This window comes from Podarcis vaucheri, assembly GCF_965113315.1.
Source record: "Podarcis vaucheri genome assembly, chromosome: 1".
In the NCBI taxonomy this organism is placed as follows: domain Eukaryota; kingdom Metazoa; phylum Chordata; class Lepidosauria; order Squamata; family Lacertidae; genus Podarcis; species Podarcis vaucheri.
The window spans coordinates 52,665,897-52,689,921 of NC_138759.1; the positions used below are offsets into that span (position 1 = coordinate 52,665,897).

The window sequence follows — 24,025 nt, forward strand, 5'->3', positions numbered from 1 at the left end:
AGCTAAAGAGTGGGTTTTCCCTGGGAAAGGAGTGGGGCAAAGGGAAAATGGCTTCAGCCTCTGCTTTCTAGGCACAGGACGAGCAGAAGTGTGGACAAGCTCTTAGCCTCTATTCCATGGGTAGGCAAACTGAGGCCTGGGGGCCGGATCCGGCCAACTCACCTTCTAAATCCGGCCCGTGGAAGGTTCGGGAATCAGCATGTTTTTATATGAGTAGAATGTGTCCTTTTATTTAAAATGCATCTCTGGGTTATTTGTCGGGCCTGCCTGGTGTTTTCACATGAGTAGAATGTGTGCTTTTATTTAAAATGTATCTCTGGGTTATTTGTGGGGCATAGGAATTCGTTCATCCCCCCCCCCAAATATAGTCCAGCCCCCCACAAGGTCTGAGGGACAGTGGACTGGCCTCCTGCTGAAAAAGTTTGCTGACCGCTGCCTATTCAGCCCTTGTCTGATGATGTCAAATCTGGCTTTGCACAGAGTCTTTTTGTTTGATTTTTGTTTCTAATGCATTTATTTATTTTGTATGGCTACTTTCAAGTTTTGTCCCGAATGCTCTCCCTGAGTTGTTACCATTTGTCATGCCTGATTTGTGCTCATTTATTCTCATGCCGACAACACATTTGGCCAATGTAAATGGCAGAAGGCCATGGCTGGCACATGATGGCATATACATCATATTAGCTGCGTTTTCCCAGAGGATGAAGAGACACAATAAAGTTGAGTTTATTATCTCATAATGAACACTGTATTGGTTCATATGTAGAAGCATCTCCTCTGAGCTATTAATGATGTTTGCATTGATTAATAATGTTCTCTCCCCATGCCGTGCATTAGGGCTGGTACAAAACATCGCTTTCCTACAGAGCAATTTGAAGGTCTTAGTTCTAGTTGTTGACTTCAGCCCAGATTTTGCAACACTTGTAGTTATAGGAGAGGAAGAGTTACCCACCCAGAGCTGCCAGTGCTATTGCTGAACTATTTGTATTCAGGCACATCCTTGTGTGTGTTTGTGCCAACCTTGGCCACCTGACAGCTAAGACTGCTGAGAAGTCAGGTCACTTATGTGGACAGGTGTTGCCCCCCCCCAATGCAGGTGTGCATGGTATTTTTTTTTTAATGAGCTAAACCATTCTGTATATTTAAAACCAGTTTCATAACTGTGCACCTCAGTTGAGGTTTGGGGGAGGAATAATTTATTATCTCATTATCGGTGATGTCACAGGCACTGACAAGTAGGTGCTTATTGTACTTCCAAAAGAAATCATTGTATTTGGGTTTTTTTAATTTTTTTAAGCAGATAGCCTTCACTTACTACAAACCCCTAAGAACATTTTGCCAATGACTGACATTCAGTAGCAATAACTGAATTGTGAATCATACACAGTGCTAGGAGCACAAGTCGCCTTCTACATCTTTGAAACACACAACATTTGCACAAGCCTTCAGCTGCCCTTCTTCTGAGAAAGAGTTATTTGCAGCTCAAAAGTTGAATGCTCCCGACTCAAGAGAAGTCAGTAAATACATTATTATGCATCAGGTGTTTTAAACGGCAATGTGGTCCATCTTTCTCTTGTGTTTTATGGTGGAAGCTACTTTGAGGTTGGAGATCAGCTGCAGGCAGAAATATAAAAAAGAACATGGTTAAAAACCCAACCTTTCACCCAGACCTAGTGTTCTATATTGCAAGATTCTCATCTACAAGGTTGAAAGGGCTAGAATTAAGTATGTATTGACAAAAAGCTCATAATCCAATATCTGCTTTAGTTTACTGGCCACAATATTTGGCAAAGGGGACATGATGGAGTCCTGACATAGGATACTCCTAGTGATCAGACCCTGCCGGGGAAAAGCAGCCGCTCACACTGCTTCAGCCAAATGAGACTACCAGCAGGGCTTCTCCATCATGACAGCAACACAGATGCTGGGTTGCAGCCCCTCCGAGTCAGGTCCTGCTTTTCTGTAGGTTAATTTGCCCTGCGAATGAAGATGCCACCAAACCCAAACTGGATGCATCCTTTCATTAGCTGTGCATGAATTTTGTGTTGGAGTGATTGAATGTGACTGCAAAGCACATCAGCACTGTTAGAAAGCAGCCAGGCCCTCAAGCTAAACTATAATGAGAGCCTTAGGAAGGAGGGGTGGGGAATACACAGAGTACTCTGTCTGTCCACCACAGCAGTCTCAACCTTCCCATAGTATGCACTCACATGGACAAGCATATTTATCTATATCTCCTCTCTTTCTGGAGGGAAGCTGTCACTGTGCTTTCAGCCATTCAGTTATATTTTGCTGTTGTTTTGCCTGTTCCCACAGTCACTTACGGAGATCTTGCTATTGGTGTTGTCTGGTTAGCCTTCTTGCCTGCTGATCATTAGATTTACTTTGAGGTCCAAATTGTTTTCATTTGTGAATTATTTCGATTTGCTTTGATTGCAATGGGAGAGGGAAAGCATTTGACAAAGTAACTAGACGGATAGACAGACAGACAGATGACGGACAATAACATGTGAAGCAAGCAGTGGATGTCTCAGCAATTACTGGGAGCCAGTGTGGTGCAATTGCTGGGAGCCAGTGTGGTGTAGTGGTTAAGAGCGGTAGTCTCGTAATCTGGTGAACCAGGTTCGCTTCCCTACTCTTCCACATGCAGCTGCTGGGTGACCTTGGGCTACTCACACTTCTCTGAAGTCTCTCAGCCTCACTCACCTCACAGAGTGTTTGTTGTGGGGGAGGAAGGGAAAGGAGATTGTTAGCTGCTTTGAGACTCCTTCGGGTAGTGATAAAGCAGGATATCAAATCCAAACTCTTCTGTGACAACGGGAGCTGGGGAGAAAGTGCTACTGAGTACTTGGGCATTATTGTGGTCCATAGTTCTGATGACTCATTTCATACCTTTATTTTCTCACATAAGCACATGCCTGGCAAGGTTAAGAGGAATCTGTGGAGCATCTGTTTTGCATGCAAATGCTCTCAGGTTCATTCTCAGGTAAGAATGGGAATATCTCCAGCCTGAAACTCTGCTGATCAGTATAGTTGACGCTGAACTGGATGGACCAGGAGTCCAACTCAGTATCGCATCAGTTTGCTGTGCTCCTCTATGTCAGGAGTTTCTCCGCAGGCGAAAAGTGTATTGTCCAAATCAACCTTTGCAAACAACTGTCTGGGGCTCAGCTGGAGAAGAACCCTGCCTGTTAACAGGATCAAAGCTGTTATCAGTAGGATGCCATAGTCTTGGCAGTGCCACACTGATCAATCAGATGTAATAGTATTGACCTATCAACACCACTTACTGTTAGCGCAGCAAGAGGAGGCTTTCGCTTTTTAAAGCGTATTTCCCAGAATCAAGTGCGCCACCTAGTGGCTGTTGGCCACATGTGCCGGTGAATCTCTTCACCAAAACCAGGTTCCTATAGAAACAGGATTCCTTAGACTCCTGGCACATTCCATGAGTAGGGCACAGGAGCATTAAGGGCTATGGACTTCACAGAGGCAACTTCATTTGCCAAAACAGAGGCTTCTAAGCAGGGATAGACTTGCACTGGAAGGAGGGCAGGTTTATTGCGCACACACACACACACACACACACACACACACACCTGATCCTACCTATACTGTAGAAGCTGCTCAGGATCTTTCCTCCAGCTTATGTTCCAGTGAAAAGGGCCCGGGCATAGACAGGATTTTTGTTAGGGGGAGGCAGGCCTTTTGTGGGGGGGGGCAGAACCTCAGTTAGCTATGTATTATTATTGATTTTTATTGATTGGGGGGCACTGCCCCTCCCTGTCCCCCTTGGCTATGCCCATGGAAAACGGCCTTAGTGTGAATCCTTAGTGCACATTTGCAAAGGCTTCATTAGACATCTACATGCAGGATCTTTTTATCTGCAGATTGCTGGTGCAAGAAGTTTCCATACACTAAGAAAGCTGCTTAGATTTTACAGAGCAAGTCTATATAAGTCCCATCAAATTCAATTTGACACCTATCCCATTGAATTCAATGGGATTTACTCAGGTTACAGCTTTTAGCCCCGCTGGCAGGAGTACCAAGGAGGGGAGAAATGTCCCACTAGAAGCCCTGCAGGCCGTAACTACAATCTCTGAAGAGGGGAGGTTGATCTACCTCTGCTTCCTCTGGCTGAGGTAATTTCTCTGTGCTTTTGTGGAACAGGTCAGGCAGTGTTTGTGTAGTGGTCAGCACATCGGACTAGGACTAGGGAGATGCAGGTTCGAATCCCCACCTAGCCATGAAGGTCACTGGGTGACTTTGGGCCAATCTAATCCCCTCCACAGGGTTTTCGTGAAGATAAACTGGCAGTGGTGGTGGTGGAAGATCTGCAGTATGTACCGTATTTCCCCCTCTATAACACACAGATTTTTTCTCCTAAAAAGTAAGGGGAAATGTCTGTGCATGTTATTGAGCGAATGTGTGGTCCCTGGAGCCGACAGGCGCGAGTGAAGGCAAAAATCAGGCAAATATCAATCGTCCGGAGAAGGGAAGCCTTGAAAAGAGTAAGCTGCTGCTTTCCTGCATTATGCCTCAGGGTCTTACTGCCCACCTGCTTCTGTTTGTTACTGTGTTTGCTCAAACGGAACAAAGAGCAGAGAAAACCCCTCCCCTCCAGGCAAGCAGAGGGGAAAGCAGAGCGTCCTTCCTTCTAATTCCTCTCGTGCTCCGGTGCTGCAACAGGCAGGTGGGGGAGAGAGAGAGAGCTGGCTGGCTTGGGTGGGTGCATGGGGGGAACTTTTGCCTTCCTTTCCTCCCTCCGGTAAAACCCCTCTCCTGCATTCTTAGCCAGCTGCTTCTCCGCACACCCCTCTCGGTGCTCCTTGTCCCTTCTATGTTTTTCCTTCCCTCCCCACTTAAAACGTGGTTACAAAGCACGGATCCACATGGATTCTCAGGATCTTTGCATTGGGCTACCCCAAACTCACCGTCAAATCACATGTCTGTGGCCACAGCATGAAGCACAAAAATGATACATCCACTGTTTCATTCAGAATTTTTTCCCCCTTGTTTTCCTCCTCTAAAAACTATGTGCATGTTATGGTCAGATGCGTGTTATCGAGCGAAAAATACGGTACTTTGCTCTGAACTCTTTGACATAATACAAAGGGAATAAATCCCTATGGAGACTTTAAACATATTGTGTATGAACAATACTATCAGGCCCCCTTGCAGGGGTGCCAACTTGAATAAAATATTGGGGGGGGCAGGTAAGCCCTGTCCCCATAATCAATCTCACACATACCATTTGAATGCCCATCAACTTGGTGGAAGGCCAGCCCCCTCAAATATTTTATTGGGGGATCCGAAGGGACCTTGGCCCCTAGGAGTTGGCTCCTACGCCCCCATGCAATGAAAATGTATCAAGATACATTTCTGAAAGTTTAGATCTGTTATATATGTCATCTCTTAATCCCACATCCTGATCATCCCAAACCTTTAAGCTTATTAAGACTGCAACCCTATTCATGTCTGCTCAGATGTAAGAGCCATTGAATTCAATGGGGCTCACTCCCAGGTAAAAAGGGTTAGGATTCCCACCCCTCTTTGGCTGTGTACACTTGACCCTTTGCTCCAGGCTCCAGTGTGCTCCCACTATTGGTGTTTGAAGCTGACCACCCATAAGGTTAGTCACAATCCGTATGTATCCTGCAGTTTCTTGAGAAGCACTGTTGCCCAATGAGTTTTCCCTCAAACCAGCTTCCGTTTCATTAGAAATTGGAAGCTACGGTCAAGCTGAGGTGTGGCTGTTGCACATGTGTGGATGATAGCTCCATTGACTAGGAGATAGCTGCAGGTGAAAGGAAACGAAGGAGACAATGTACATCAGGTGGTGGCATCTCTGCCCCCCTCTCTGGGTGTAAAGCGATATAAAAAATGTGACTTGAAACACAGTGGGGAGAGGGACACACGTAGCCTTTGTCTACCTGATTCCAACCCTCCCACCCCTTTCGCATGGCACATAGAAGCACGTTTAACACACCAACCATTACACCGATAGCAACAAAAAGCACGTTTTTAAAAAATACTTGCAAAGTGCCTTTGTCTACGAGCGCTCCTGCTAAGGGAAAAGGCGTAATGAGGAGGCGGGGGAAGGGAGAAGGAACATGGCATTCATTATATTTTTGCACCATTATCTTATTCATTCCATCAGTGTTCTCCCTTCCACATGAAGGTACAATTTCATTTATTTTTCAAGCACTTATGCAGTTCTTAGTTCTTTTTCCTTCTGAGTATTCATTGGTGGCATTTTCTTCTCCTTAGCGACTGTAGAACCATAGACCACGATATGTAAAATCCATGAACTAACTGGCTAAGCAAACAACCTCCTAACAGCATTGCTGTGTGAACGAAAGACTGAACCACTAAACACCTGGAGCAAACTTCTGAAGGAATGTCTAGGAAAAAAATCTATTACTTGATTTCTTCACATTGATTATTGTGTATTTGGTGCCTGGCAGCTGAGCACTATATCTCTGATTCACCCATGTGTGATATAATTGGCTGTTGCTGTTACCAAGCAAGCAACATGGATCGAAAACCAAGATCCTACTTATTGAAAGTAAACCCGTGTGTGTGTGTGTGTGTGTGTGTGTGTGTGTGTGTGTGAACTGTATGTAGTGTGAACAGCAAGTTGATGACGTACAGGGAATAGTAGTTGATGACTGGCTTCTCAGAGTCACACACTGTTTAGTTTTTGTACCATTAAAGATCTCCTTAGTTTCACTGCTAGAGCTAGAGCTAGTTCACACAACCTTCCAACCTGTATGTGATGAAGTATGCTCCTTGCCCTCCCCACCCCCTGCCGCGGCCACCACGAGGCTTGAACAGGTTGTCTGAATTGCTGATCATGACTTTACACATTTTGCACGTTGCCACCGCTCTTTTCAAATGTGGGTAGAAGGGGTGCGAAAAATTGCAGTTTGCAGTTGTGATGAATTATTTACCCAAACAACCTGTTTGACATAAGCAGAATGAAATCTGGGCGAGAGATAAAAAGCAATTATTCATATGCAGAGCAGATATATGAATTGCAGGCATTGGAGGAGGCGGAATAGGTTTGGTAGGAAATGTGAGAGATCGTCTCGAAAACTGTACTCAACTGACCATTGTTGCTCGTTATCTCTGAATCCATCATTCATTTCAAGAAGATTGTCCGCCTTTTGATCAGTTCACTTACAATGAGAACAACAATCATTCTTGGCGGAGTTTTAACCTTTTTGTGTGTGCCAAACCTCCATTTCCATATATTTAGCACTTTTCACCAAACCAAACCTTTTCACCAGCAAAGGTGTATGGAGTGTGTTCCGCGTGTGGCCACATCATAGATTTATTTTAAAAATGTCTACTAACTGAATATGCATGGACAGGCCCTCCTCCAAAACACCACATACCCTAGAAATCTCCATAAATCGCTTGCCTCCTCAAGGACTCTGCTCATGCCTTAAACCTTCACCAAAAGAAGTGCCCTACATCTGAAGCATTCCTCCACCACTACTCCAGCCCTAACAAGAGCATTACAATTCTTCATTGCCTTGTCACAAATTGTTGTTTTAGAAAGCTACCGCAGATCTCTTGTTCGGGTTATGGCTCTCAGTGCGCATTCTTGCCACATTTATTGACAGCAAAATTGAGTTTCCTTAGAGTCCAAGTTTGTGATGAGGGCTCTGCCCTGGTTTGTTTGTTTGTTTCCTGGTAGGGAGAGGTATAGAGTTGACATGGGGAAAGGGGAATATGTAGGTTTCAATGCTGGAGGCAGCCTGCTGATTTGGATGGGTACCAGAAAGCCTGTTTTGTTTTGTTTTCTTATAATGCATCTAAAAGGAAATAAATAATCACATCAACCCTTTTTGCTGTCTGGGAAGGAGACAGCCCACCAGCCTACCTCTTCCCAAGCTCTGTTCTTCTCCAAAGGTCCTGATTTAATAACCACAGATCAGAGGCCAATCTCCTCTGGGAGGAGATTACATTCATATGGCTTAGAGAAATTAATTGGTTTATCTAATTCATGTTGTTCCCGTATCTACATGTTCCTCCTACAGACTTATTAGTGTTTGTCCTTTTTCTCCCCCTGGTGATTATTCTTATTGGGCAGATGCTTCCACTTAGCCTGTTTTTAGTTGCTGCACTTTCCCATTTAGAGAACATATCTGAGGGTATTCTAGCAAGACGGAAGGAGACTTAGGCTGTATATGTACTTAGCTGGGAGAAAGCCCCACTGAACTTAGTGGGACTTACTTCTGAGTGGACACACATAGGACTGTGCTGTCATTTGTGTGCATGCACACATCCATGTGTCTGCAGTGTGCAGGCATGCACACATCCATGTGTCTGCAGTGTGCAGGCATGCACACATCCATACCCCAGGAAGTTCAGCATAGCCTGAGGGGCTCTAGAAAGAAAATAAATAAATTGGGAAATCTATAAGCACTGCCTTCACAGCAACGAGTATGAAATCTAGTCACTTGCTGCCAGTTTGGGTAGCATACTGAAAACATGAGATTTTATGGTCTGTAAAATCTTTTTTATTTTCTTTTTCCTGTCCTTCTGATCTCTTAAAAAAATCCCGTCTAGGCAGTCTATCTTCCATGTCTCTGTACTGTAACTCTGATGTTTGGCAATTATGTCTTTGAATATTTTGCTTTCTTGTGTGCACTTCAATCATTGCCTAAATGAAATGATTTTTTTGCCTTACAAGATGGGTTTTCTGGGGGAGGGCATTCTGCATGCTTTTTTTTTTTGCTAAAACATCTCTCCATTCTGGGGACCTGAACTAACATGTTGCCTTCTAAAGTCCAACACATGCTAGATGCACAGAGCAATTCTCCCCCTGCACAAATTCATAGGTGTACACAGACATCTCAGGTTGGTAGTCCTTATGGCATGGAGAAAAGTGATAAGTCGTGTCTTCTAAGGACTTGAAGACATATCAGAATGATGCAGAGTTTCTAGTCCTCAGGCAGAGGGGCTTATGTACTCTCAACATGCAATATGTCTGCATGGCTATAGCATGCTGTCAGGGGTTCAGAGACAGAGGCACAGGTGAGGGGGGAGACGGAGAGCGATGGGGAAGAATCCCAGGACAGTGAGGAAGAGGATGACAATGACTTGAGGTCTTCCATGAGTCTCTCAAGTGAATCGGAGGATTCCCAGAAGGGGGCGCCCCTAGTCAGGCCAAGGGGGGTCACAGGGGGGACCTGCCAGGAGCAGGGAAGCAGCAGGGAAACCCCGAGTAGGAGTGGGAGATCGGGGCCGGCTTCCCAGCAGGAACGAATTGAAGAGAGTGGAGTTCCCAGTGTGACACACGGAGCGGAGCAGGATGGAGACAGGGGAAGGAGATCGGGGCAGGACGTCCTGCCGGAAAAGGCGGAGAGTAGTACAGGGAGTAGTGTAAGTGTCAAGAGGAAGGTCAGGGGTAGCGAACGCGCGCCAAGTTCAAATGTGGAGGCGCGCGGAAATGGAGAGAGCCCGGAGGAGGAGCCTGGCCCCAAAGCACGAAGGAGGGGGGAACAGGCATCTGAGGAATCCGCTTCAGGAGAGAGCAGGAGGGAAGGAACCCAGGGGGGCAGAAAGACCCTGCGGAAAAGGAAAGACAGGAAGAGGTGGACTAGCACAAGCCTCTTAAGCTGGTGTAGGGGCGGGACTGATTCAGAGGGGACTTCAAACGTCTAGCCTAAGAGACGCGGGGCTGCGCGCCTCGGTTGTGGAACCGATAATGAACTGCAATAAACATCCTTGTATATAAGAAGAGCCTGGCGTTGGTCTTTTGTGAGCTGAGACCTGAGGCAGCCCTGACACATGCAAATTATTGGAAAGCATTGAAAGTACTCAATTAACTTAGGTTCTGTCCCCCTAGCAGAAGCCTGCCGCCCAACCAAAGTCTTGGGGGTATATTTACCCATGAAAAAAGCTCAAAAACTTGGGCTGCCCACCCCCAACAAAAATCCTTGCTATGCCCATGTATGTCTGTGTATATGTCTTATTATGTTCACTGATGCCTACTCTCCTAGTAAGTGTGTTTAGGAAAACTATTTCCCCCATTTTCCCACCCAGTAATAGCCTCTCTGACTTTTTGGATTTCTTTTCTTGAACCATACTGCTCAATCTTACCTCCCAGGTGTAACAAGGCCACGAAGGTGATGGCAATATATAGGCTGTGAATCCATTACCTGCTTAACACTCAGCCAGGTTGTTCTTCTTTCTCAATTTGGATCAAAGCTGGTTTGGAGGGGAAAGGTACCGAAACTCAGAATTTCGTAAGAAATGACAGGATAGATATGGTGGAGGCAGAGTAAAGAGCAGTGTGAACACAACCATAGAGGAAGCCAAACCATCTGTAAAACACAAAGGTGGGAGGTAGGGGATGAGGAGGACAGAAATTGAGTTTGTCCCAGATTACTGGTCAAAGTGTGTCTGCAAAGCCATCTGCTGACCTCTCCAGAAGAGTGGTGAGGAGCAAATCCAATTGGCATCTATCTTTATCGCTCCCAATGGTTATCATGCCCAGAGAACCTTTTTCAAAACATCATTGCGTCAGATCTGCAATTTCTCCTGGGCCCTTGCACTCTATAGATATGCCAGACAGCAGTAAACAGGGGAAAGAGACACAAGAAAGGGGATGGATGACACTGGGGGCAAAGGGAAATGGTCAGGGTTAGGGAAACGTCATGAGCAGAAAACGCACTCGTGAGAGAGAAGAGGGAGAAACTGATTTGTTGATGTTTTATTTCAGCTCACCAGAATGCTCACTTTGTGCCATGCAAGGCTAAGACTCAGAAGCCAGTCCCACTGGCTTGGTTTGCACATAATGCTAAGCAATGGTTTGTTAAACTATAGTGTATTAAGCCATGGTTTATTCAAGCATCTAAACCACAGCAGCTTAGCTATGGTTTGTTCATTGCCTGTTGTCGGCTTATGAACCTCAATTTGTTTTAATTATGGTTTGGCATTATGTGCAACCTAGTCCATATGGCGTGAAGAAGCCATTACTCAAAAAGTAAAAAGAAACTGCATCTGAATTCCAGTTGATTCTGATGAAAAAGGGGCTTTTCACAAAAGTTGGCTTGCTGACTTACATTTCTCCCAGTACTTTCACTGCTTCTACCTTTGGCAGAAGAAGAAAATGATCTAGCCTCCATCTCAACCAAAATTAGATTCTGCAGCTAGAAATTTGTCAACAAACCAAATTCCCATGATCTCCTCGCTCCCTCCCTCCTTCATATTTCTACCCAGTCCTATTTCAAAGTGCTCATTTTATCCTCTTAACAGCCTTGCGAGGTTGTCTAGGCCTAGAGATAGTGACTTAGCTTAAAGGCATTCTGTCGGCTTTTTGGCAGATTCAAACCGAGCTTTCCACTGCCCAAGTATAATAAGCTGTCTTGTAACTGAAACATTCTTGTCACAGTCAAAATAAAAAAATTCCTTCCAGTAGCACCTTAAAGACCAACTAAGTTAGTTCTTGGTATGAGCTTTCGTGTGCATGCACACTTCTTCAGATACACAGAAGTGTGCATGCACACGAAAGCTCATACCAAGAACTAACTTAGTTGGTCTTTAAGGTGCTACTGGAAGGAATTTTTTTATTTTGACTATGGCAGACCAACACGGCTACCTATCTGATTCTTGTCACAAAACAGGATATTTCCACTGGGAGTTTTCCTATATATATTGTTCAGTTCTGTTCTGACTTCACAAGACCTTGTCTTATTAAACCAGGCTAATAAGTAGAAAGGACTTGCTAATGTTTTATTATTGCCCACACAGCCTGGACTCATCCACAACATCTTCTCCATCCTAATCTCACTGTGCGGAAAAACTTAACTGGGGATATGGCGCTGTTTCACCAGCTTTCTCTCAGGCTGCCTCTGAGTGGAGTTCATCCTTCATTTATTCCAGCTACGGGGCCTTGGGTGGCTTGGGAGGTTGAGGAGAGAGAAGGAAACAGCCTCAGGCTGTCAGAACTGTTTCCCATCACATGGGGATTGTGCAAGGATGATACACTGAAGCCATCTCTGGAGGAGCTTGTGGAAATGGGGGAGCTGCTGGTTTACAGAGCAAGGATTTCATTGTCCTATTAAAATCTGCAGAACCTGGCCAGGGCCGGAGGAGATAATTGGTAGCTTCAGGCTGAGAAGCTGACCTAGAAACGGCAGCCACTTCTAGGCAGTGAAGTGACACGGCCTGTCTCAGAGACTCTCTCTCTCTCTCTCTCCCCCCCCCCGCCGTCCCCCCTGTCAAGAGTTAGGAATTATCTTGCAAAGGCTTGTTCATGTATGTGATGGAATAGTCAAATTGCTTTTCTGATCGGGCGAGAGTTTTTCAACTAGGACTGCGGGGTTTAATTGGTTCAATTGGTAGATTAACCGATTAAAACTTTGTCTGATTAACTGGTGGGTGCCAATTTTAATCAGCGAGGGCAAATGAAAGACCTGTCGCTGCATCGCACCAATTGCTACTGATTTTGGTTGTTTTACTTACTGAACTTTGTATTTATAAACATAGTATGAAATTTGGTTTTTCGTGTGTTTTGTAAGCTACCAGAGGAGGTTTATTGATAGCCAGCCATTTAAATTTAATCAAGAATAACAATAATAACTCATTCAGTCTCAGCTGAATTTAGAGTAAATAGATGTAACCTTGTCTAGAGGTAGATTTCACCATTCCTTTCAATACAGTATTTGTTTCATCGCCATTTTGCTCCCCGCCCCTGCCCTTTTCACCTCAGAGTTGCCTCCTTCTCGCTCTCTGAACAGGGAATATTAATATTATTCTCACTTGCTTCACTAGCCTGACTTACGAGTCACTTACTTGAGCGATCTGGATTATTTTACTGAACTATTTGTCAAGAGACCTCTGGTGCAACCTGGTACCCATGATTGCTTGCTCCCTTTTTTCTGCCAGCATTCCTACGCCTTTAAGAGCTGCATAACATGCAGAAATTCAACAGGTAAAACTTTCCATCGCTGCATCGCTATGCTCAGAAATTTCCTCCCCCCGTTGAGCTGTATGTTCTGTTATGCCGCTGCTAAAAGCAATCCTTTCTACCCACTCAGATCCTGCTTCTCAGAGACAGATCAAGGAGGCTTCCTCTTATTGTTCTCTCGAATTTTAGAAGCACCTGGGGAAGACAAATAATAATGAAAACAAAATCTTAAATTAGAATTAGAATTAAGGCTGCAGTCCTAAACATTTGTATGCAAGCCTTATTTTTGTAATATTTATTTTCATTACATTTTTGCACATAAACTATGGACGGAAGCAATATTGAAACCAGTGTGACTTCCTTCTGAGTAAATATATTAATGATCAGAATGATATGAAACCACTTTTCCCAAACTGGTGCCCCCCCCCCCATGTTTTGGGACTATAACTGCCATCAGACCTGCCCATTGACTATGCTGACAGGGGCAGTCTACCAACAGCTGCAATCACAGATTCCCAACCCCTCACTGAGGAGGAACTTGTGCCTTCCTTATCAAAGATCCCTAAATTGCAGGGGGTTCGACTAGGAATGACCCTTGGGGTCCCTTCCAACTCTATGATTCTTTTATTCCTAGGAAGGCCGGAAGAAAATGCAGACACTCTGCCCCCTGGGGCAACTGAACATTTGAAAGGGACCCCCCAGATTAATAAGTTGTTGAGCTTTTTTTGGCAAAATTGCAAAACAGAATATGCCGTTTGGGAGCTATTTTTATGGAAAATCGGCATGGGCTGCTAAATGTCTGGATTTTCCTAGACTTTTTTGGGAGGGCTGATTTCCGCCCGGCCACTGCTGCCAACTGCAGTATTCCGGATATGTCTTGGGAATTCTGGATGTATGGCAGCCCTAATGCAGTCCACAGTGCATTTGATAAGACAGGAAGGAGAAAAAGGATTTGCACAAGTGTGCTTCCCTCTTAAGCCAGGAATGGTGTAATGTGGTGCACTGGGCATGACAGTGCAAAGAAACAGTGGTGGACTGGCTCCCAAATTTCAGCAGTGCCCTATGGGATGTTGAAATTCAGCTCTCCCTGCCTCTCATGCTCCACCCTGCAGTGTTGTTTTCCTGCCCCTGCATTGTGGCTCCCACTGTGACTGCACTGGTCGCTCCGCCTTAAAACTGCCACTGTAGGAAATCTAGGCAATTGCTCCCCAAAAGCATTTGCAGCCATGCTGAAAGTACCAGTAAAATCCTACAGGTCCTGTGGGGTATTCCAGAAGCCCTGACAGACTGTCTGCACACAATTTAGGGAAACTGACTCATTTTAAGTGGCTACGGTGGCCAAACGCTGTATCGCAGGCAAACAGCGAACATTTCTCCAACTTGCACAGAAGAATGTGTCCCCAGGCCTAGGTAAAGTCTTCTACAGTGGTACATCGGGTTAAGAACTTAATTCGTTCCAGAGGTCTGTTCTTAACCTGAAACTGTTCTTAACCTGAGGTACCACTTTAGCTATTGGGACTCCTGCTGCCGCCACACGATTTCTGTTCTCATCCTGAAGCAAAGTTCTTAACCCGAGGTACTATTTCTGGGTTAGCGGAGTCTGTAAACTGAAGCGTCTGTAACCCGAGGTACCACTGTATAAGGGCACACTGTGCTATAAAAGAGGCGGACTTTGCAGAAGTCCTCGGGCTGCTGACTGCACTGGCACAATACCAAGAATATCCAGCAGAGGGCGGGCTCCCCTCAGCAAAACCTTACAGAATGCAGGATCCACAGCCCTATTAGATGGTCACAACCCCCCTCCCCAATCTCACTTGTTTTCTCTGGAGCTCCGTGCATCTACATAAACTCATGAAATAATTTGAAAAAGGTTGTGGGCTCCTTCTGAAGCTGCCCCACTCCACCAGGCAATCTGCTGTCATAAATAGCTCCCTTGGAGAGGGCCGGAGAGATTTGGGGGCAGAAGGAAACAGTACAGAAGGATTTTTCAGACATGGGTTAAAGATAACACAGGCCTGGGAAAATGCTGGGCTTTGAAGAGACACGGCTGTTCTGGCTGAGCTGACCATCCGTCCAGGGGTGGAACAAGACACTGGCTTCTTTCCCAGGTTGCTTAGTGCCCTCCTGCAACTTCCTGGCAGTAACGTTCAGGTTTGCTTTATCTATTGCTCTGTAGGCTGGCCAGGTTGAAATGTTTTCTGAGGCTGCATACACACTAGACCTTTTAAAGCCCATGGCATCACCCAAAAAATCCCAGGAACTAGCCCCCACAGTGCTACAGTTCCCAGCAGCCTTAAGAAACTACAGTTCCCAGGATTTGGGAAGAGGGAAGTCATGTGCTTCAAACACAGACCAAGTCTAGGAGATGGAAGTGCACAGATACCTTTCAACAAGGTATTGTTCCACATCTTAATGCCTGGACTAGTTAGTCAACAGGGCCAAGGTATGAGCTTCATTACTGAGTGGGGATCCAAACCTGGGTCTCCCCAGTTCTCATCTGACCCTTTAAGGCTTGCACCACACTGACGTTCCTGACCGAGTGTTGCAGATGCATAATATTTCTTCAATGTCTTTCTCTCCCTGCCTCTCTTTCTGCAGATTCTGCATACAACTTGTCTTCTCAGCTGATAAAGATGCCCAACTTCACCAACGACAACTTCACCAAGGAGGACACCCCCAAGTATAAGACGGTGGAGATGGTCTTCATAGCCACCGTCACAGGGTCGCTTAGCCTTGTCACCGTGGTAGGGAATATCTTGGTCATGCTGTCTATCAAAGTGAACCGCCAGCTTCAGACTGTAAACAACTACTTCCTCTTCAGCTTGGCCTGTGCTGACCTGATAATTGGAGTCTTTTCCATGAACCTCTACACAGTCTACATCATCAAGGGCTATTGGCCACTAGGGGCTGTGGTCTGTGACCTCTGGCTGGCTCTGGACTACGTGGTGAGCAACGCCTCTGTCATGAACTTGCTCATCATCAGTTTTGACCGCTACTTCTGTGTCACCAAGCCCCTGACCTACCCAGCTAGGCGGACAACCAAAATGGCCGGGCTGATGATTGCAGTCGCTTGGATATTGTCCTTTATCCTCTGGGCGCCCGCCATCTTGTTTTGGCAGTTCATTGTTGGGGAGAGGACAGTTGAGAAAGAGCAGTGTTACATCCAGTTCCTCTCCAACCCGGCGGTGACCTTTGGCACAGCCATCGCGGCTTTCTACCTCCCCGTGGTCATCATGACTGTGCTCTACATCCACATTTCGCTGGCCAGCCGGAGCCGCATCAGAAGACACAAGCCTGAGAGCAAGAAGGAGAAGAAGTCCAAGTCACTCGGCTTCCTGAAGAGCCCTTTGGTCAAGCAGAATAACAACAACTCTCCGAAGAAAGCGGCGGAGGTGAAGGAGGAGGCAAAAAATGGGAAAGTAGAAGAGCAGCCCTTACAGCAGTCAGAGACCACTGGCCACCAAGAGGAGAAGGAGACGTCCAATGAATCCAGCACAGTGAGCATCACCCAGACCAACAAAGAGAAGCCAGTGCTGGAAATTGCACCGGCTGATCAAGGGCAGAGCCCAGCCCCGACACGGCTTAACCCTGCCTCCAAGTGGTCCAAAATTAAGATTGTCACAAAGCAAACCGGAACTGAATGTGTCACCGCCATTGAGATTGTCCCAGACAAAGAAGCCAGCTCCACTCCAATCACCTTGTCCAACAGCCGCCCGGCGAACGTTGCCAGGAAATTTGCTAGCATTGCCAGGAGTCAGGTCAGGAAGAAGCGCCAAATGGCAGCCCGGGAGAAGAAAGTCACCAGAACCATCTTTGCCATCTTACTGGCCTTCATCCTGACATGGACGCCGTACAACGTGATGGTCCTCATTAATACCTTCTGCGATTATTGTGTCCCTGACACAGTCTGGTACATCGGGTACTGGCTGTGCTATGTCAACAGTACCATCAACCCAGCTTGTTACGCTCTTTGCAACGCCACCTTCAAGAAAACCTTTAAGCACCTTCTCATGTGTCAGTACAGGAACATTGGCACGGCAAGATAATCTGGAAGCGAGGTGTTGTGGAGACTTGTTCTTTTCTTCTCCAACCAGACAGATGTACTGCTGCAACTGTGTCACTAGATTCCAGAGGGAGCCTTTCACCAAATGCAAAATTAAAACCAGAGATAACCCACAACCCTTTTAATCCTGATCGGCCTTCAAGTCACAAAGCAGTCCTTGCGCCTCTAGGACCCCTGACTGCGCTTCTCCAGAAAACGAAGGAGAAATAAGTCAGGGACTGGATGCTGCAATAAGGCGTCATGGACAGACTTCGTGGATCCCACTCCCTGCCTTGTTGCTCCTGAAATGCTGGCTGAACTTCCATTAACCTTTGATATCACTAGATAAAAGCCGTGTCCCCTTCTGATGCCTATGCTGATGTGCTAAGTGGGACACACAAACATGTAAATGGAAGTTATTCCTTTCCATGGATGTCTTGGTGGTTTTGCACTTGTGGTGTGTGTGTGTGTGTGTGTGTGTGTGTGTGTGTGTGTGTGTGTGAGAGAGAGAGAGAGAGAGAGAGAGAGAGAGAGAATGGGAAGGTTCAGCAATGCTAACAAAGTCATAAACTATGAATGTGCAGACAGAAGGGGACTGTCTCATCGCCAGCCACCAAGCTGGCAGTGGATTCTGCTTGGAGCCTTAGGCTGGGCATGCTAAAACTAGATGACCAACCAAGGCACACTTAATCCCTTTCATACATCCTAGCCCTTTTCCTGGTTGAGTTTCCAGTGGGATTTGTTCCCCTCAGGGAGAGTACTCTACAGCTGGAACCAAACCTGCCTGCTTAAGAGGCTTCCTAAGGACCTTTCATCCTGTGCCGACTCCATCCTGTCTCCCCGCGGCAGGCAGCTGTGCCCGCCAGCCAGCCTGCTGAACGGAGAGACTCACGCCTACCTTGAAACAATGACACACCTGAGTTGTTTTGAACAATAAAAAATCGCAAACGGCACATGTGCGCACGCACAGAGAGACAGTCAGCACTGTGACATTTTTGACCACATGCCAAGGGAAATGCTTCTGCAAAGGTATTTGTGTCGATGTGAAGAGCGACTGTCCTTGAGGCAGCAAATGCTTGACAAGGCCCTTGGAGGATAACGTTGCACCAGGCATCTGCGATAGCGGGATATTCCTGTACTGGGGAGACTTTCAAAGGCCATGTAGCCTCTTTTAATGTAAACAGGGTTTCCCTTCATTTTGGGTTGCTTTTTTTAGATGCCAGCTGCACCACAGTGTCCTCCTGACTCCAAGCACTTGGTTAAGGGAGGCACCCTTTACTGAAGAGATTTTGATTCCTCTGTAGAAGCCTTTCTCAACCTTGGGTTCCAAGATGTTGTTGGACTACAACTCCCATCATTCCTAGCCAGCATGCCCAGTGGTCAGGGATAATGGGAGTTGTAGTCTGAGACCGTCTGGGAACCCATGGTTGGGAAAGGCTTCTCTGTAGGGTAGGAATGGGCAACAGGTGACCCTCATCATGATGTTGGACTCTAGCTCCCATCAGCTGCAGCCAGCATGGACAATGGTCAAGGATGATGGGAGTTGTAGTGCAGCAACTGCTGGAGGGCTGCAGTTTCTTCATCCTTGCTTATAGGGGCTGGGGGAGGGAAACTAGAGACCTCCCTGCTTGCTTCTGCTCCAAGTGCCTGTGGGCATATCAAGAAGATAGCCACGAGCTTTGTAAATGGATTTAACCTCCCTTCTAGTCGGTGTCGTCATGGAGTCCTCAGCATGTGGGCTCCAGTGTAAAGTGTACAGCCTAAATCCCAGGATATTCATGATGTCCAGCACAGAACAACCCATTCCAGCTGTTGCTCAGTTTCTCCAGAGCCCAGAGGGTATCTGCACCCTCAGGCACGTCAGCGAGAAATGCAGATCAAGGACCTGGCATAGACTGGGCCAGTGTACACAGGCACGGAAGTCTCCGTCTCATGGTGAAGGACTCTCAGCCTGCGAGACGCCATTGTAGTTGGCCAAAGGCTGCTGCTTCATTCTGCTGGGGAGGCAGCCATACTGCCACTGCCTTTAGAATAATTTGCATCATGTTGCCCCAAATGCCTTGCAGGTTTTTTTAATTGTTACAACTAACAGCGGGCCCCACTTAAACCAATAAAGTAATTGAAGTAAATATATTAGCTCTTTGGGTCATTTTTTAGGGTCCTCTTTCAATACTCACACGCAAGCAGTTTAGGCATAAGGTGGATTAAATTTGAAATTATGAAACAAGGATGGGGCTCTGTAGCTCTCTCAGTGTCATGGGCTCCATCTTCCATCAGACCCATCCCAAAAGGCCAATGGTTTATGAGAAGTTCCTGGTTGAGTGCAAGAATCATTGCCGATTGACAAGGACGCCAGACTTTTCCTCTCCAGCATGGAATGTGCTGAGTAAACTTTGCAAGCTTCTTCTGCTGGGTCAAGGCAGGAAACCTGCCCCCACAGGAGCCCACAAATGATCCTTTCCTGTGATTAGAGGGTTCCCTGGGCAAAAGGAAATGGACGCCTCATTCGGCCAAAGTAATGGGATGGATCTGAAGAGGGTGACTCTCTGTCAAGTTTTCATGGCTTTGGGACCGATCCTGAATGAGCTCCTCTGGGACCCCTGGAGACTCAACCCGCACTTTGACCCAGGTTAGCTGGGCACTGCCCTGCACGCTGTCTGCCCAAGGGAGCTTCCCCTGCCCCAGAGTCTGGTTCCAATCTTCCTGCAGCATTTCCAGCCCTGTGCAGGTCTGGTAGCAATTATGCCGCATTAACTGAGGAATTCTAGGGAGCTCAAGCGCCTGGGGCAGGGATTTTGTTCTGATCAGTGAAGGGGTGCACTGGGGGGAGAGCGAGGAGGGATGGGCAGGCATTCAGGCAGCTGTCCCTGCAGGAACACAAAGACCCTCAGAGGCCCCTTTGTCAATAGGTACTGACTGGGCAGCATGCCTGCACTCCCGACCATGTGGAGGCTCTTTTGCTGGCCTCAGCAGAATAGCCGCCTAAACCTACAACAGCTGCCTCCACCAAGAGGTTGAGAGGTTAGGGCAGCTTCAGTGCCAAGAGTTTCCCAATCTAGGTCACTTGACCCACGTGGGAGAGGAGTTGCAGGGAGGCAGAAGGGCAAGCTGGGTCATCATGGAAGTAAGAGGCCACTGGGATACAATGGTGAGTGGACAGAAAGATAAAGTGCGGTGTGAACAGATCCTAGAAGGGAAGACAAATAGATTTTGCACCAATCCAGTTGTAATAAATGGGATTTGGTGTCTGCAGCTTTTCAGTTTAGGGAAAATGTAAGAGAGAATATGGTAGAGGTACGTAAAATTATGCAGGCATAGAGAAAGTGGGAAAGGTTTGGAGGGCCTGGATAATAATAATAATAATATAATAATAATTTATTATTTATACCCCGCCCATCTGGCTGGGCTTCCCCAGCCACTCTGGGCAGCTTCCCAAAAAATATTAAAATACCGTAATACATCAGACATTAAAAGCTTCCCTCAGTTGGTTAGAGTGTGGTGCTGATAACGCCAAGGTTGCAAGTTCAGTCCCCATATTTGACAACTGCATATTCCTACATTGTAGAGGGTTGGACTACATGATCCTCAGGGTCCCTTCCAACTCTATGGTTCCCCCACATCTCATAATATTAGAACTCAGCGCTAACCAATGAAGCTGAACGTTGGACAGGCAAAAGAAACTAACAGCACAGTTAAACTGTGAAAATCGCTCCCATAAGAGGCAGCAACGGCCACCAACACGGATGGTTTTGAAAGAGAATTAGGCGAATTCGTGGACATTAACAGTGCCTGCTAGCCCTATTGGCTAGACTCCCACTGCCAGAGTCCGTAAGGCTCTGAATAGGAGTTGCTTGGAATCACAAGTGGAGAGAGGGCTGTTGTGCTCAGGTCCTGCTCGCAGGCTTCCCATAGGCACCTGGCTAGCTGCTGGGAGAGCTGAATGATGGATTAGATGGGCCACTGGCCTGACTTGGCAGACTCTTGTTATTAATTTCAATGGAAAGCGCACAGGGATGCCCAATAGCTCCTAGCTGAGCAATATTTGAAGCGCTAGAGCAGAATGAGCCTGGGCTAGGAGCATAAGAAACGAATGGATATCAAGTCAAGACTATTGATCCACCTGGCTCAGAACTGTCAATATTGTGGGCAACTAGCAGGCTACTCTCCAGATGTTGTTGTTGTTTAGTCATGTCCTACTCTTCATGACCCCATGGAGCAGGGCACTCCAGGCACTTCTGTCTTCCACTGCCTCCCGCAGTTTGGTCAAACTCATATTATACCATGATAGCCACCATCCCTGATCATTGGTCTTGCAAGTCCAGGTTGACCGTTCACCAAATGGAGGGTTACTCCTGGTTTACACTGATTGGCAGTGGCTCTCCTTGATTTAAGACAAGTGCCGTTTCAGACCCAACCTGGATATGGAATCTGCAAGGGGCCTTTTGCAGGTGCAACAGGCACTTCACCAGTAAGCTAGAACTCTTTCCCATTGGGAAACTGGCCTAAAGCTGTTTCTGCAAAAGAGGTTGGAGCATGCCAATTCTGAATGTAGAAAGAAATCATATATGTAGCACTTCTATGTTGCAAATTGCAGAGTCCTGATGCATTTTAGATTCTACAGATTTCCAGAAGCATGGCCACGTTTCTTCTAGCGAAAAGAAGTGTCCCACAGCACCCTAAGCCTGATACACTTATTATGGCAAAAGGTGCCACCAAAGCTCTTCAACAGTGTTTGATACTGAGGCTGCATTCATAAAGCCCAGAGAGAAACCCCTATTTAACACAGTACAACCGATTTCTGATTTCCAGCTATTCCCCTGAACTCACCTTTGCCCATCTGGTACCCTGCAGATGTTCTCGACTACAATTTCCATCAGCCCCAGCCACCGCTGGGAGTTGTAGTGCAAAACCTCTGTAAGGCAACAGACTGGCAGAGGCTACTGTAAATTTCCAGAGCTCTGAATGCAGCCAAGCATGGCCAATGTATCAACTTCTTCTTTCTGGCACTTGTAAAGAGCAGCAGAAAGCAATGCCAGGAGATACACTTACCCAAATCCACCCATTCAGTTCATGCAGCATAAAATATGGCATTTTATTGAATTGCTTCTAAGGTAATTTTATTGAATTGACTTTATGCACTTATATATTTTACCTTCTGTAGAAAAAGAAATACAACACTATGCAGTTTAGAAACTTTATATATTTTTTTTAAAGAAGATCCTGTTGCGAGAGAAAGCAGCAAATGACTTAATAAGCTTTTGACAACTCACCCATCTCTCTCTGATGGTAATATGAAAACAACTCAGGATAGAAATGAGTTGAAGGAATCCAGGGAGCAGCTGGTAAAATATTCATGGCATTTGCACTCCTGCTTTCTTAAATGTTTGTGGGGCGGGGAAAGAGGAATGCCATGACACCTGCCTGTCTAGTTAATTGGAAGCCCAGGACCTTGACCCATTAGTAATCTCTGGTTCCTGCCATAATGAAAGTAGCAGCTTTGTGGCATGGAGAGCATGAGGAATAGGTGTGACTACTTTAAACAAAGCAAAAACAAGGAAGTTGTCCTGGAGAGGGGAAGAAAGCAGCCTTCCAATAATTAAACAGGCCCACAAAATGGAGGGCCACTGCCAGACAACACGACCACAAGCCAGTGAAAGTTCCAATGATTTTCATACAAGAATTCTATATGAAAGGGAAATCTTGCTGTTGTTTGCTGCTTGTTAAAAATAAAATATATATGTTAAGTGCTTCTGCACATGAATCATTTCATAATGAATCACCAGCTCTCTGAAATAAAATGTAAACTGTTATTTCTTAAAATGAACTTTTGGACTAGTGATCATCCATGAAAGACACTGAAGACATTTCTCCACACTGGTAAAATACTGGGTTGATGACTTGTTTGGTGCCCATTTACTCAACACCAAATTGAGGTTCTTTGCTTTCCTCGTCCAGGACAGATGGGATGAGAAATCACCCAGTAACACTTGACTTGGTTTAAGATGCAAGGTTAGTTTCTGCTGTGGGATTTAGGGCCCATTGTGACAGCCATGCAAATATGTGCACAAGTTACTTACTAGCTGACAAATAAAATACCATTAGTCTGCTTGCTCACACATTCCCTCTCAGATATTTGAGGTACAATCAAAGCCTGAAGGAATCCACTCTCCTCCAGTTTAGGAATGCTGCCTTCCCTTGTTACCTACAAGGTATTCTTAAGTTGGTGCAGGCAAGACTGCATTGTCTTCTATAAGAAGCCCAGTTAAGAATAAACACTGAGGGATGGAACGAATGAGTCCTGTCAGTGGAAGCCCTGTCTAAGGGCTATGGTTTGCACACAACAAGGCTCCCCCCCCCCAATCTCCTAGCTGCCCCATACCCTGAAATTGGCTCGGGGGAGGATGGGAACAGCATGCAGCAGGAGAAAAGGAGGGACTGTTTCATTTAGCAAGCCAAAATGCTTGCGCTGACAGAACAATCCGACAAGCGCAGTGTGGAATTCAACCCCTTCTTAATTGCTGGACTAGATAAAAATCATGTAAGAGTTTGGGCAATTAAGGAACAAAGTTCTGCCAGCAGTGGACAGGGTTAAAGCCATTTCCACACCGTATTCACACAAATCTCTCATGGGCAGTTTGACAGCAAGATGCTCTGAAGCCCCACCCCACTGCTCAGACGGTTTCTCACCAGTCAGCCAAATGTGAAGGTGGGTGAGGAGGTTGCCCTGATCGAAACTTTGCTTTGTGTGAGATCCCCCATCCTCAGCCCAGTGCTGCTCAGCCCATTGGCAAAAAAAAAAAAAAGGCAAGCAGTGAAGAAAATGGGGATGCAATAGGGCAGAAGGGCGAAGGAGGGTGTAGGCCCTTGGAGGAAATGACAGCAGGGGGTCCAGTGGACCAGAGGTTCCCCCCTCCTACTGCAGGGGAAATTCACTCTCCAGAACACCTACAATCCAGTCTAAGAGGAAAGGCCCTGTTGCCTCATCCTGCTTTGTTTAACTGTCCTTGGTCTTACTCCAAGCCCTTCTTTACCAGCCTAGAGGCAGGAAACTCAACAGA

General features: G+C 46.3%; 1 protein-coding gene and 1 long non-coding RNA gene across 3 annotated transcripts in view; one reads left to right on the forward strand and one right to left on the reverse strand.

Annotated features, from left to right (window-relative positions):
* The window catches only part of CHRM4 (cholinergic receptor muscarinic 4), a 52,024-nt gene extending 32,945 nt beyond the window's left edge, over positions 1-19,079 (forward strand). The window contains exons 2-3 of one of the 2 annotated variants that reach the window (XR_014220473.1): positions 15,524-18,300; positions 18,364-19,079. Coding sequence is in view for 1 of the 2 variants with exons in the window: in XM_082225375.1 (XP_082081501.1) it covers positions 15,524-16,971 (1,448 nt within the window). In the remaining variant the exon portion in view is untranslated. Of the gene's footprint in view, positions 1-15,523 lie in introns of both variants that reach the window. The other variant, XM_082225375.1, reaches the window with a different exon arrangement.
* On the reverse strand, positions 1,180-22,710 carry LOC309535165. Its single transcript, XR_014221033.1, has 2 exons — positions 22,238-22,710; positions 1,180-1,614 (listed from the first exon to the last, which is right to left on the reverse strand). It is a non-coding gene; the product is annotated as an uncharacterized lncRNA (long non-coding RNA).
* Between the last annotated feature and the right edge of the window lie 1,315 nt (positions 22,711-24,025).